Here is a 15,337-nt window from a genome sequence, read left to right on the forward strand (position 1 = left end):
TGGTCTTGAGCTGTCTTCCCATAAGATACTTACTAATTATGCAAGGAAAAATAGTAACTTTATAGTTAGTTACCTGGTAGATACCATCTTAACTAAGTGATCAAAGTTAGTATCACTAGTAATAGGACAAATATGTACGTATTTTGGACCTCTTAATGAGGACACAGCATTACTTCTTTGGTGTTTTTGCCAAAAATGCAAGTTGATCTAATCATGAGAAAATACCATGCATATCCAAATTGGGATGGGGGAGACGTTTATAAAACAAATGGCCTGTACTCTTCAAAAGTGTCAAAATCATAAAAAAAGAAAGAAAAGCTGAAGAACTGATTCAGATTACAGAAATTATTTGTATTAAAGGAGTTGCCATGGAGAAATACAATTATTTGCTGAATGAAATGTATGATCCTAGATTGGATCCTGAACTAGAATTTTTTTCCCATTTTTTTTTAAGTTTACTTATTTATTTTGAGAGAGAGAGACAGAGCACATGAGTCGAGGAGGTGCAGAGAAGGAGAGAAAGATAATCCGAAGCAGGTTCTGCACTGCCAGTGTAGAGCCGGATGTGGGGCTTGAACTCACAAGCCATGAGATCATGACCTGAGCCGAAGTCAAGAGCTGTACGCTTAACTCAGCCACCCAGGTGCCCCTTTTTCTTGTGTGTGTGTGTGTGTGTGTGTGTGTGTGTGTGTGTGTGTGTGTGTGTGTGTGTTTTAAAGACGTTAAGTGGGGGCACCCGGGTAGCTCAGTTGATTAAGCATCCAACTCTTGATTTCGGCTCAGGTCTTGATCTCACAGTTTGTGAGATCGAGTCCCGTGTTGGGCTCTGTGCTGACAGTATGGAGACTGCTTCAGATTCTCTCTCTGTTCCTCCCTGGTCACATGCTTGTGTGTGTACACTCTAAATAAATAAGTAAATAAATTTAAAAATAAATAACTAAAAGAATGTGAGACAATTGGGGAAATTTGAATAGGCTCTATAGATTAAATTTAGTACTATATTAGTGTTTTGATAATTGTACTCTGTATATAAGGTAATATTCATGTATCTGGAAATATACATGAATTATCTCGGGTTAAGGGAGGAGGTTCTACCACTCTTAAACCAGAAAAAATTGAAATAATAATACAGAAAGATCGTGATAGACATGATCTAAAATTACATGATGTATGACCAAATAGAAAATGAAAGTTAATTTCCCCATTTGAGTGAAAAGCTGTTGTTAAACACAGCATGTGTGCCAGTGACAGTGTAACATTTATTAAGTTTATGTGGGTTTTTTTTTCCTGTCAAACTTTTGTTGAGATTGTATTTAATTGTACATTTCATTGGTATGCCACTTTTTATGAATTAATGATACTAGGTTTTTTTATTTAATGTGGTTTAAAAGTATGTTGTAGGATTTTCCAATGAAAATTTGGTTAAGCCTCAAGATTGATAAGAAAAGTTTATCCTTAATAGATACACATTCTCTGCAGCCCAGAAAGATTGTCAAGATTTCAGTAACTGATGATATAAAAACTAAATTGATGTCCAGCAGAAAATATTTTTTGGTTGTATTTAACAAAAGCAAACACTTTGTTAATCCTCTTTTTTTCCCCTCACTCTTCCCAGCTTGGTGATCCAGCTATTTTTCCTGCTGTAATTGTGGAACATGTTCCTGGTGCTGATATTCTCAATAGTTATGCGGGTCTAGCCTGTGTGGAAGAGCCCAATGACATGATTACTGAGAGCTCCCTGGATGTTGCCGAGGAAGAAATCATAGATGAAGATGACGATGACATCACGCTCACAGGTGTGTCCCCAGCAGCACCGTACTTTAGCATAGTTTGGGGCAGTTTCTCAGTCCTGTGATTTTTGGGGCATAAGAGTCCCTAACTTGGTTTCAAGAGGCTAGAGCCCTGTAGGGAGAGGGAAATCATATTTTCTTTCTCATCTACCTGAGTTTCGTAGTGCTTTCTCACCTCCTCTTCCTTTTTTCCTAAATATGTTGGGATGAATGTGGCAAAATAGAGGTATGTAAGGAGAACCAAGCCAACCTGATTTGTCAGGCATTCACTGAGCACTTAATATGCCATGCTCTATATTCTCAGTAACAATAGGAAGTTGTTTGTAGGGAAAAATATAGGAAGGTTCTTCTTTTACTGCTGTCACAGGAAGCAAAATAGGAGGCCATGAACCAAATGTAGGATAAGGTACTAGGGTTTAAAAAAGACTTCTCTTCTGGTTCAGTCAGAACTAGTAGCCTATTAGAAATGTGAAGAGTTCACTGTGAAGTGTGACCTGGTGGTAATGCTGTTTTCATCAGTTTTAGAAGTTGGTGCATGCATTTGTATTTGTATACATTTACATTCATCTGTCTTGGCCAGAGGTAGGTGTTGGAGATGTTTGAGAAAATTAATTATTTGGAAACAAAGGCTATTTGAATATTTATTCTTAAATTTGAAAATAATAGGATATTAGCATTAGTCACAATGTCATTAACTAAACTTATACTTTATTGCATGCCAACCATTTCAAACTAATGTTCTTTTTCGTTTCAAGATCCTGTCTAGAATCTTACTTTGCATTTAGTTATTTCTTCTTGGTCTCTTCCAGTCTATAACAGTTCCTCTGTCTTTCTTTGTCTCTCAGTAACCTTGAGACTTTTGAAGAGTACTGACCAGACATGGTAGTATGTCCTTCAATTTTATTTGTGTAATATTTTCTCATGACTGGAATGAGATAATGTAATTTGGACAAAGAATACCACCAAAATAGCATTGTCTCCTCATCATATTAACATAGTAGATTTTATTTTATTTTTTTAACATAGTAAATTTTAAAAAGTTCATTATCTCATGTCTCACAACAGAAAAAGAAAACTGAAATTAGGTATAATGAAATGATTAGCCTAAGATTATACACCAAGTGACTGAGTCCCCACTGATAACATTGACAAACAACTCTTAATTTTTATATTGTCCTTTTTGTATATGTTTTTTATAAAGCATGTTCTCCAGTATTCACATTTTTTGTTCAGAGGAACCCAGTGAAAGTTTTTTGATAAATCTTTCCTTATCAATTGGGGAATTAAATTATGTTAGAGGTTTTTATTCATTACTGACTGAGTTGTGTGTTTTGTATAACAGAATGACTATTGCTATACCTATATCTGTTGTGTAGCTAGTGGGTTTTTCTGGTATATTCAGTTGTAATTTCTTGATGCCTTAGTGAAAAGCTACAGCTGTCTCTGTAGGTTGGGAATAAGGGTCTCCCCTGAAAGAGTATTTATTCCTGGTTTTAGTCATCAAGGAAGACATTGTCCTTGGAGAAGAAATTCCGACTAGGAAAGCGGCTCTTGGATCTTTAGGAGAAAGAATTACTTCTTTCTTTCCATCTTGGGCTTAGACTTGAAGATAGCCAATAACAAGATACAAACAGGATCCGTGCTTCCTAGAGAATAGAACTGATATTTAATGGGTCCAGAAAATAAGCCATGTTTTAAAAACCACATTTGCTGTTTGCATATTTCTCCCTTTTCAATCTCCCAACCTGAGCTTTTATTTAACTCTTCCATCCTTATTTGAGCAATGTCATAAGAAAGCAAAGAACCCTGTAGCCCTCCTAAGTTCAAAGTGAGGGAGGGAAGAATGTTGTGCTTTGCAGAAACTATGGGAAAAGAAAGAGATGGAGAAAGAAGAGTTTATAAACTGTCCATGTGAGTCCCAGGTAGCACTTCAGATGATACTAAGGAATTATTGTTAATATTTTTAGGTATGCCAGTAACATACCATACACATGCTGAAATTTTTAGAGATAAAATATGGTTCTTGGATTCCTTTAAAGTAATCCTGGGGGTGTGGGTGTGATGTGTGTGAGGGGGCCTTGGAGGCAGTGATTGGAGTATGGGTGAAAGAAAGAAGATTGACCATGTGTTGATAGTGGTTAATGCTGAAAATGGATATGTGAGAATTCATTATACTGTGTTCCATAATTTTGATTTTGTTTGAAATTTTCAATAATAAAAAGGTTGAACTATTTTTATGCATTTGAGGCTTATATTAGACTGCAGGTATCATCTGTGTGCCCTGATTGCAGATTTTCATGTTAACCAAAATACTTTCAATTTTATCATTGGTTGATCTCCTATCAAATTTGATATATATCTGAACCTATAAAAGAAATGTATAATGGTAAACTACCACTTTTGTGTGCTCATATGTTGGAGTTCCACCTAAAGTTTCATTTAGAAAAAGGTTATGGTGTGGGGTGCCTGAGTGGCTCAGTTGGTTAAGCATCTGACTTCAGCTCAGGTCATGATCTTGCAGTCCGTGAGTTCGAGCCCCACGTTGGGCTCTGTGCTGACAGTTCAGACCTGGAGCCTGCTTCAGATTCTATGTCTCCCTCTCTCTCTGCCCCTCCCCTGTTATGCTCTTGTCTCTCTCTCTCTCTCTCTCAAAAATGAATATATGTTAAAAAAAAAAAAAGGTTATGGTGTTAAAGTTTTTTTTTTTAATTTTTTTTTTAACATTTATTTATTACTGAGAGACACAGCGTGTGAGCAGAGGAGGGGTAGAGAGAGGGGAAGACAGAGTCTGAAGCAGGCTCCAGGCTCTGAGCTGTCAGCACAGAGCCCGATGTAGGGCTCAAACTCACCAACTGTGAGATCATGACCTGAGTCAAAGTCAGTTGCCTAACCAACTGAGCCACCCAGATGCCCCATGGTGTTAAGGTTTTTTGAAAGTCATTTGACCATTAGTTCTTACGTATGTGGAGATTCTTCTTCCGTTGCCAGCCTTTGAAGTTCTAAAAGTAAAATTACTAGTGGAGATGGTACAAATTATATTTTTTCAAATAAAAGGTAACCAGTGATGACTATATCCATTAATAAATCTTCTCTTATTAAGTAATACCGTTAAGTGTCTCTTCTTTCATATGGATTCTTTTCTGTTTTTACGAGGTCAAACAATTTTTAGTAATTTCTAGTAAGTTCAAATGTATTTAATAAATTATTCCCTAAATTATCATAGTATCCATGCCTTCTGTCTTTGGTATAGATTTTAGCTAGTTGCTAGATCACAGCTAATCTGTTATGAAGAAGGTTTAAAATGCGTGCATTAATAGCTTAGCGGGTTTTATTATTGCCAGAAGAAATGTTTGTTATCCATTTAATGAAGGGCTAACATTTTAAAAATATTTTTAAAAGCTGGATGCACTTTTTTGGTTTTCTGTCCTGTTTCATGTAGGACGTACCCGTTTATTTTGCTTTTCTCAATCTAAGCACTGAAGCTGAATGGAATAAACAAAGTTTATTAAATTAACATTGATACTAAACATATTTAGCTTGACTCACATTTTTGAAATACAAAAGGTGATGTGATTTCTATTTGTAACGGTGGGATGATTTCTACTGTATAGTAAGTTAAAAAAGCAATGGTCAGGTAGCATAAATAGTATACTACTTTTTATTTAAGGGAGAACAAAGAATATAAATGGTATGTGTCTTTGCTTATATTTAAAAAATTGATAACCCCCTGGGGCGCCTGGGTGGCTCTGTTGGTTAAGCATCTGATTTCAGCTCAGGTTGTGATCTCGTGGTCCGTGAGTTCAAACCCCACATTGGGCTTTCTGTTGTCATCACAGAGCCTGCTTCAGATCCTCTGTTCCCTTCTCTCTCTGCATCCTCCCTACTTGTACGCCCTCTCACAAAATAAATAAATAAAACTTAAAAAAAAAAAAAGTCACAAAACCAATAGGAATGGTTTCTTTCAGGGAAAAGGAAGGGACAGGGATGAAAGATAGATTCTTTAAACATACTTTGTTTTGTCATTTTTACTTTGGAACCATGTAAATGTTCACATAATTATAAAACAACACTAAATCCAAAAGAGGAAAAATTAGCAGTATCTGAAAATTGAAGCACACTAAAACAGATGAACCTCATTAAGCTATTGAGATGTGATTTTTAAGGTCGTGCATTTCCTAATGAGATGTAGCCTAAAAAGCAAAAATAAAAATAAAGCTGCTTAGGAATCTTAAATTGTTTTCATAATATTTTTATTGTTATTTAAAAGCGTGTGTGAGTGTGTGTGTGCGAGAGATGTTAGGGTCAAATCAAATAAATAATGAAGTTAATGTCATAAGAAGCCAAGATTTAGAGAGTAAATAAGATATACAAATGTTAAATTGCAAAGTTAAATAAAAATTCTATAATCCTATAAATTCTATGTAAACACACAGTATAAATACATAATTCCAAAACTAAATTCTATAATGCTACATTTGAATTGAAAATATTAGTGTGAACTCAGGATCGATTTTCTTCTCTAAAAAAACAAAGACAAATATTTTTTAGCCAAACATAGGACAACTTGAGTATTAATAAGGACAATAACCAGTAGTTGAAACATATCTAATATGTTTAAATCCATGATCTCATAATGCTACACACACAAAAAAATGGTCACCAATAGGTGATGCTAAAAGCTGTTTTGAAAACTGTTAAGAATCACACATTTATTCTCCTTTCCCTGTTTCAACTATATACTGAGTAACTAGATTATTAAATGAGAAGTTTCTCTTTATTGTGGTATTCCAGCTAATTATCACATATAAAAAATAGCCTTCCCTGCCCCCCAAATTTAACCAGAGTTTGATTGAGCCTTCGGAACTGATTACCAGTTTAAAGCAAATGTAGAAAAAACATGTTAAACTATACAATAGGAGTAGAATTAGCAAAATCTAGACGGGGAAACGCTGCAGGACAAATTTCTTGGTTTAATTGCAAGGAAAAAAGAGAGATGGAAGGTGACATAGTAATGAAAAGAAACTTCAGAAACTTATCAGTCAGTTGCACTGTGAGGACCTTATTTGAATCCTGATTCAAACAACAACTATCAACCCTCCTCCCACCATCCGCCATATATGATATTTCAGACAGTTGGACATTTGTATGCTATTTGATATTAAGGAAATACAGATTTTTAAAAAGTGTTTGATAATGGTATTTTTACGTTTTCAAAACAGAACCCTTATCTTTTAGATATTATAAAATATTTACTACCGGAATTTTAGGATGTTTAGAATTTACATCAAAATAATAAGGAAGAGGAGAGCATGGAGATATAGATAAAACAAGATTGGCCATGAGTCGATAATTGTTAAAGCTGGGTGATGAAGACACAGAAGTTCGTTGTATTATTCTGTTTATGTTCGAATGTTTAAAATTCTTCAGAATAATTTTAAACCCTTCAAAATGTATATGTTTTAAGTTCCTCAAATTAGTGAATAAATTATGGTCTCTGAGTAAATTTTTCACTAACAATACCAGGATAGCCAGAAGAAACTACTGGTTCTGGGTTTGGGATGGGAAATGTACAAGAATAGCCTGTAATATATCTTTTCCCAGAAGGCACAAAACTATTACTTGGGTCTTGTCTGAAAGACCCAGGCCCCAGCTTTAGTTCCCAGTGGCTGAAGATGGGACGTTTAGAGGTTGATTAAGAATTAAGGGGTGGCTCACTCAGTTAAGGGTCTGACTTCTCAGGTCACTGTCTCACAGTTCGTGAGTTCAAGCCTTGCGTCAGGCTCTGTGCTGACAGCTCAGAGCCTGGAGCCTGCTTCGGATTCGCTGTCTCCCTTTCTCTGACCTTACCCGCACCCCCCCTCCCCCCAAAATAAGCATTTAAAAAATTAAAAAAAAAAAGAATTACAGCTGCAGGGGCACATGGGTGTCTCAGTTGACTAAGCATTCAACTCTTGGTTTTGGCTCAGGTTGTGATCTCACGGTTCATGAGTTTGAGTCCTGCATCAGGCTCTGTGCTGACAGTGCAGAGCCTGCTTGGGATTCTTTCTCTACGCCCTCTCTGCCTCTACACTCCTTCTTCCCTCTCTCAAAATAAATAAGTAAACTTTTTAAAAAATTACAACTGCAAAGGATTGAAGAATATAATATGTTAAAACCTTTATATTTTCTTTTTTTTTTTAATTTTTTTTCAACGTTTATTTATCTTTGGGACAGAGAGAGACAGAGCATGAACGGGGGAGGGGCAGAGAGAGAGGGAGACACAGAATCGGAAACAGGCTCCAGGCTCTGAGCCATCAGCCCAGAGCCTGACGCGGGGCTCGAACTCCCGGACCGCGAGATTGTGACCTGGCTGAAGTCGGACGCTTAACCGACTGCGCCACCCAGGCGCCCCGAAACCTTTATATTTTCAATGATGCTAAAAAGTAACTGAATGGCCACTTTAAATGGCCACTTCTATCTTCTATAAAGATGCTAGAAAGCCCATTTATTATTCTGAAAATCAGTAAATAATGTAAAAAATATCAAGTATTTAATTTACCTTTATTGTATGAACTGTGGTTCAAGATAACTAGTTGATGAAGGAAAGTTGTTCTTTATAGAGAATTCTAGCTAACAAATACTGGAGGAATGGTAGGATTAGAATTATCACCATTTTGGAATCCCTTGTAAACAATGGATTTAGGCAGATATCATCAATAACTGCTAAAGTCAGTTATTTAAGGCTGATGGAGAATTTTATAATGGAAAGATCAGGCTGATAACACCTGAACCTGGTTCTCAATCTTAACAGTACTGAATGAAAACTACCAGATTTTATAGCACTGCTTCAGGAGGCACATAGAATCAGTTTTGCAAAAAAAAAAAAAAAAAAAAAAAAAGAATCTAATCAAGCTTCTAGATATAGCTACCAGTTTACAGGAAATACATGGGCCAGGGAGGAACATACTGAGTGGCACCACAGGGGTGTGTGCAAAATCATAAACCTGGGAAACTACAGACAGATAACTGTTTCTTCAAAGATATATGGCAAAAAGGAAAAATAAAAAGGGAGGAGGTACGTATCACCAAATGTAATGCATGAGCTTTGTTTGGATCCTGATTTGAATAAATTTTTTTAGAAAACTAAGGCATTAAAGAAATTTCAGTATTAACTGGATAACTGATTTAAAATACAATTTTTAGGGGCGCCTGGGTGGCTCAGTCGGTTAAGCGGCCGACTTCGGCTCAGGTCATGATCTCGCGGTCCGTGAGTTCGAGCCCCGCGTCGGGCTCTGTGCTGACAGCTCAGAGCCTGGAGCCTGTTTCAGATTCTGTGTCTCCCTCTCTCTGACCCTCCCGCGTTCATGCTGTGTCTCTCTCTGTCTCAAAAATAAATAAACGTTAAAAAAAAAAAATTAAAAAAATAAAAAAAAATAAAATAAAATACAATTTTTAAAAGGTATGATCATGGTATTGTCTTTTAGAGATATATACTGTCATATTTACAATTGAACGATAGGCCGGGCTTCACTTTAAAATAATCGAATGTGAAGGGCGCCTGGGTGGCTCAGTGGTTGAGCATCTGACTTCAGCTCAGGTCATGAACACATGGTTCATGAGTTTGAGTCCCACATCAGGCTTGCTACTGTCAGCACAGAGCCTGCTTTGGATCCTCTGTGCCTTGCTCTCTCTGCCCCTCCCCTGCTCACACTCTCTCTCTCAAAAATAAACATTAAAGAATAAAATAAAATAATCCAGTGTGAGGGGTGTCTGGCTGGCTCAGTTGGTAGAGCATGCAACTATCAATCTCAGGGTTGTGAATTCAAGCCCCACGTTGGGCATGGAGCCTACTTTATTTTTTATTTTTTTTTTCAACGTTTATTTATTTTTGGGACAGAGAGAGACAGAGCATGAACGGGGGAGGGGCAGAGAGAGAGGGAGACACAGAATCGGAAACAGGCTCCAGGCTCTGAGCCATCAGCCCAGATCTGACGCGGGGCTTGAACTCACGGACCGCGAGATCGTGACCTGGCTGAAGTTGGACGCTTAACCGACTGCGCCACCCAGGCGCCCCTACCTACTTTAAAAGAATACAATAAAATAGGGGTGCCTGGGTGGCTCAGTCAGTTAAGCATCTGACTTCAGCTCAGGTCACGGTCTCGCGGTTTGTGAGTTCGAGCCCCGCGTCAGACTCTGCTGTCAGTTCAGAGCCCGGAGCTTGATTTGGATTCTGTGTTCCCCACCCTCTCTCTGCCCCTTCCCCACTCATGCTCTCTGTCTCTCAAGAAATGAATAAACATTAAAAAATTTTTAAGAATAAAATAAAATAATCCAGTGTGTGTGTTTTAGGCTGGGGGGTATGGGTGAAGGAAGATTGGCTATTAAGTATTGAAGCTGGGCTCTTGATACATGGGTTCATTATATGACTTTCTCTATTTTGTATATGTTTTAATTTTTTTTATTAGAAAAAGCTTAACAAAGGGTTTGAAATTCTTCTTGTTTTTTTCTTACTAGGCAATTAAATTATTATACAAACTAATTATATCATTTTCATCTACCAAGCAAACTTGTTTTATACTTGTTTGTGTAATTAAATATCTAGTTATATAAATATTTGGAAGATGGTAATTAATTATGGAGTTATTTGTGCCTTATTTGCTGGATTTTTTAAAAATTTACTTTTAGTAGTTCATTTTCCTCAATTCATAGAATTTCAAAGCCTTGACAAAGGGAGTAATATGCTTTTTCTTTTCTTTTTTCTTTTAAATTTATTTATTTTGAGAGAGAGAGAGTGCAACCAAGCAAGGGAGGCACGGAGAAAGAGGGGGAGAGAATCCCAAGCAGGCTTTGGGCTGTCAGCATAGCGCCCTGAATGGGGGGGGAGGGGTAAAGGGAGGGAGGGCTTGAACTCACTAACTGTTGAGATCATAACCTGAACTGAAATCAAGAGTCGGACGCCTGAACCACTCAGGCACCCATAATATGCTTTTTATTAAGCTTTAAATTTACAAGATTTTAAATAGGAGGCTTACGTTTTTATATTTATTATTATTTTTTAAAGTAATCTGTGTACCTAACATGGGGCTCAACCTCACAACCCTGACATGAAGAGTCATGTGTTCTACTGACTGAGCCAGCCAGGTGCCCTCAGAAGGCTTGAGGTGTTTTGTTTTGTTTTGTTTTGTTTTGTTTTGTTTTTAGAGAGAGAGCTTTTCACACATGCATGACAGTACTTGGGGGGAGCACATGGGAGAGGGGCAGAGGGAGAGAGAGAGCAAATCCTAAGCAGGCTCCACACCTCAGCACAAAGCCTCATGCTGGGCTTGATCTGTGGCCCACATCCCTGGGGCCAAAACCGAGAGTCAGGCGCTCAACCTGCTGAGTCCCCCAGGTGCCCTGACACTTAAGTTTTTAATAAGAGGTGTTACAGTGCTCTGCTTTTAATCACTTTGCTAGAGTTTGTGAGGTATTTATCTTTTCTGATTTTAACTACTACGGAGTAATTGGACTTTTAAGCATTTCTATTTATAGAATATGGCAGTAAAATTTAATTGATTTATTTTTCATTACAATCAGGGGAAATAGTTTCCTAATGAAGACTGTAGTCTCTATCTATCATTAGTCTCCTAATGAAGTTTTGTGCATCTTGACACGAAAGTAAAAAGGACATATACTTTTAGAATTAAAAAACTTGGGGCGCCTGGGTGGCGCAGTCGGTTAAGCGTCCAACTTCAGCCAGGTCACGATCTCGCGGTCCGTGGGTTCGAGCCCCGAGTCAGGCTCTGGGCTGATGGCTCAGAGCCTGGAGCCTGTTTCCGATTCTGTGTCTCCTTCTCTCTCTGCCCCTCCCCCGTTCATGCTCTGTCTCTCTCTGTCCCAAAAATAAATAAACGTTGAAAAAGAAACCAAAAAACTAGCCAACAATCTATTCAGATTCTCTTGGATCCTTTTTGTAGTAATTCAGAAATGTGACCACTTGGGAAATTTAAAGCCTTTGAAAACAGCTTTTTAAAGCTATTTTAAAATCCTGCCTCTTTTTATTTTGGCTATCTTCTTGTTCCTTGACTTCCATGTGACCTATAGATATTTGGTTTTAAGGATACTAGCTGAAATTTGGAATTCTGCAGATACATCTTCCATATTTTCTCTTCTGGCTTGGCAGATTGTGGGGACTCCCAGTGTTAACCATTATCTTATGAGACAAAATATTCTTTGTTAGGAGTTTCTTCCTATATTGAGAGGAGCTGACTAGTTTATGACCCTGAACTTCTTTGTTTTGTATTCATCTTTCAGGAATTGTCCCAGCTCTTTGCTTCTTCAAGCAGTTTTTCCCTTCCATTCCCATTCCTCCTTGGGAAGGCAGTCAATCAAATTAATGTATAAAAGGAAGTTAACTAATCTGCTGTTGTTATAACAGTGTTTAGCAGTTGCACATTTTCTTTTATAATGGCATTAACTAGTTCTTTCATTTTCTTTGAATGTGTAATACTTATTCTAATGCCCTTGCTTCTACTTTATTCTTGCTTTAATTTGTCTCTTTTCCTCAAAATATTTAAATCCTGTCTTAAATGACTCAGCTTAGGGCCATCTCTTCAGAAAACTTTCCTAACTTACAAGGATATATGTTGCCTATAAGTGTATATGCCTCTAGTCAGTCTATTCTGTACCACAAAATTAATCAGTTTGTTATTTTCTTAGATAGTACCTGAGTACCGTTACCAGTAGACAGGAAAAAGGTCATGTCTGATACTATTGCATCTTCCACATTTCCAAGTACAGTTGTTCAAGAGAGATAGGCATTCAATATTGCCAATTAGGCACTTGGAGTCAGTTAAGAATTTTGTAGGTTCTTGAAGATCTTTGATCTAAAGATACAATGAACTGGTTCAGAAATATTTAGGATAATAAGTGATATAATATTCTAATGCAAAGTTAAGCTAAATTTCAAAGACGTATCAGTTTCTTAAAAATCTGTTTATAGCATTAATAAAAAAGATGATTTTGTTCTTCTCTGAATTGAATAGGAATAGAGTAGTACAGTGTGTAAGTTATCACTTTCATTCATTTGAGAACAAAGAACTTTTACTTCAAGTACTGTGTTTAGATTTACTGTTTAATATTTACTGTTTAATCTTGTGTAAAATTAAAGGGCTTTTATTAATCAAGTTACATACTCTCAATCCAACCCTGAATCTGAAAGTCATGATTATATATTCACACATACATACATACACATACAAACTTAAAAGTGATGTGTGATTTTTCCCACAGATATTGAGGGGGGAATATAGCAAGGAGGAGGTATAAGAGATGTTGGATGATGAATATCACATTTAAGAATCTTGAATTTATCCATGAAAAGAAGGCATTTATAGCTCTTTATGTATTTTCTTGGTGCTAATGCTACAGCTAAGTGACTAAAAGCCATCCAGGAATTCACTGTGAAACTATTTTGGACTTCTTTCTGGGATTCAGAGATGTGTCAAGTATCTAGCATGTCCCTGGATTAAATTTTCATTTACATATTAATGCTTTTTAAGAACATTCAAATACTTGGTCTAGGTCAAATCCACAGTCGGGGAATTAGTGTTCTACAGTACACACTAGAGGAGAATGGTGCCAGAATACTAATTATCAAAGGGTGGTTAGATCCTAATAATGTGACTATGACTAAAACTTTTTAGAGATGGTAGCAATTCAGTCATAGAAGAATGGGAAAAGAGTTGGAGATTAACAGACCCATGTTCATTCCTGTTAGTTAACTAAGAGTATTGAAGTCAGTGGTAGAGCTGAAAGGGACCTACGAATACCAACTCAGTCATGTTCTAATATGAAATCTGTGGGCACAAAATGACTTGCCCAGTGACATACTAGTTTAGTGGCACATCTGAGATTTCTGGCTATTATTCCTGGACCCTTTCTACTGAAGTCCATGCCTATCTTATTTATTCTTGAAATAAGAATTATCACAGAAACAACTAGTGCTTTCCCTCCAGAATGTGAGCTCTATTTTGCTTATTCTTTACCTCTCAGCATCTTGCAAAAGGTTTTTGTTTGGTAATAAAAACCCCATATCTTGTATAGTTTTTTTTATTTCTATTTTATAGCTTTTTAATTTTTATTTTTTTCAAATAATCTCTGAGCCCAACATGGGGCCTTGAACTCACGACCCTGAGATCAAGAGTCTAATGATCTACCAACTGAACCAACCAGGCACGCCTTGTGTGATTTTTTTTTTTTAAGAAAAAGTAGAGAAATACTTAAGAGTCATATTCAGTACAGATTTTATTTGTTGATACAAAGTGTATACATAAACTGAAGTATTAAGTGATGTATCCAGGTTCAAGACATCTTTGTGCAATAGATGTCTTATAGCTAACTTGTGTTTTCTTTAAATGTATTGTAGTTGAAGCCTCCTGTCATAATGGGGATGAGACGATTGAAACAATTGAGGCTGCTGAGGCGCTCCTCAATATGGATTCTCCTGGCCCTATGTTGGATGAAAAACGAATAAGTGAGTGTTCATGTGTTTGGTTTGTTCATGTGAATATACTTTGAAAACTTGTTCTTGCCATTGCTTGTTATTAGAGATGGTAAATACCAAGAGACCAGAGATTAGGTTTTTATATTTTTTGTGTCCCAAGCACATTTTAGGGTACAGTATTAGTTGAGACACCTTCACTAAAGTATTCAGGTAAACAAGACTTTAAAAAAAAAAAAATTGGAGAGTGAGATCTTCAGGAATAAAAAAGTATTTAGTCGTCAGCAGATTTTGCAGAATTTATTCTCTTAACCTGATTGGTAGAAGTATTAGGGTATTTATGGCCCAGACTATTATAATTTAATGATCTCTATAGGTATTCACTAGTGAATAGGCAAAAATTCATTGAAAAATTTTCTAACACCTCATGGCAGAAAATTCACTGCCACATTATTGATCTGCTTTTAAACGTTTTTTAAAATTTTATTTATTTATTTTGAGAGAGAGAGTGTGTGTGCACATGTGAGCAGGGGAGGGGCAGAGAGAGAGGGGAAAAAGAGAATCCCAAGCAGACCCTACTCTGTCAGCTCAGAGCCTGACACGGGGCTTGATTTCCTCTCTCGATCTTGAACCATGAGATCATGACCTGAACCTAAATCAAGAGTTGGACACTTAACCAACTCTTCCACCCAGGTGCCCCTATCCATCTATTTCTAAATCCATGTTCTCCTTTGAGCTCTTCTGACAAGAAAGTAGTCAAACTCATTAATTTATTAATTTAAGTCAATTATTACTAAATCAGTTTAAGATGTTGAATATTTTCTGTATGCATGACAATGCATTAGGCAATAATGTGATATACGAATGAACAGATACTATTTTTTCCTCCAGTTCACAGATTAATTTTGAAAATATTTATGTAAATAACTGTAAAAGCCAAAAATAAAGGCCATGGGAGGGATAGCAGCATGTTCTGGAAGGAAAGAGGACTCTGGTTGGAAATATCAGAGACAGGCTTTATGGAAGGAATTTTCTAACCTGGGATATAAAAGATAAACTTTTAGTGGCTACAGGGGATAGGGAAGGG

General features: G+C 36.7%; 1 protein-coding gene across 7 annotated transcripts in view; it reads left to right on the forward strand.

Annotated features, from left to right (window-relative positions):
• Window positions 1-15,337, forward strand: part of ELF1 (E74 like ETS transcription factor 1) — a 106,419-nt gene that overhangs the window by 72,990 nt on the left and 18,092 nt on the right. For all 7 annotated transcript variants that reach the window (XM_047868290.1, XM_047868273.1, XM_047868266.1 and 4 more), the window contains 2 exons: window positions 1,616-1,796; window positions 14,176-14,283. In XM_047868290.1, coding sequence (XP_047724246.1) covers window positions 1,616-1,796; window positions 14,176-14,283 — 289 coding nt within the window. The remainder of the gene's footprint in view (window positions 1-1,615; window positions 1,797-14,175; window positions 14,284-15,337) is intronic.

The sequence above is a fragment of the Prionailurus viverrinus genome, chromosome A1 (assembly GCF_022837055.1).
Source record: "Prionailurus viverrinus isolate Anna chromosome A1, UM_Priviv_1.0, whole genome shotgun sequence".
Classification (NCBI taxonomy): Eukaryota; Metazoa; Chordata; class Mammalia; order Carnivora; family Felidae; genus Prionailurus; species Prionailurus viverrinus.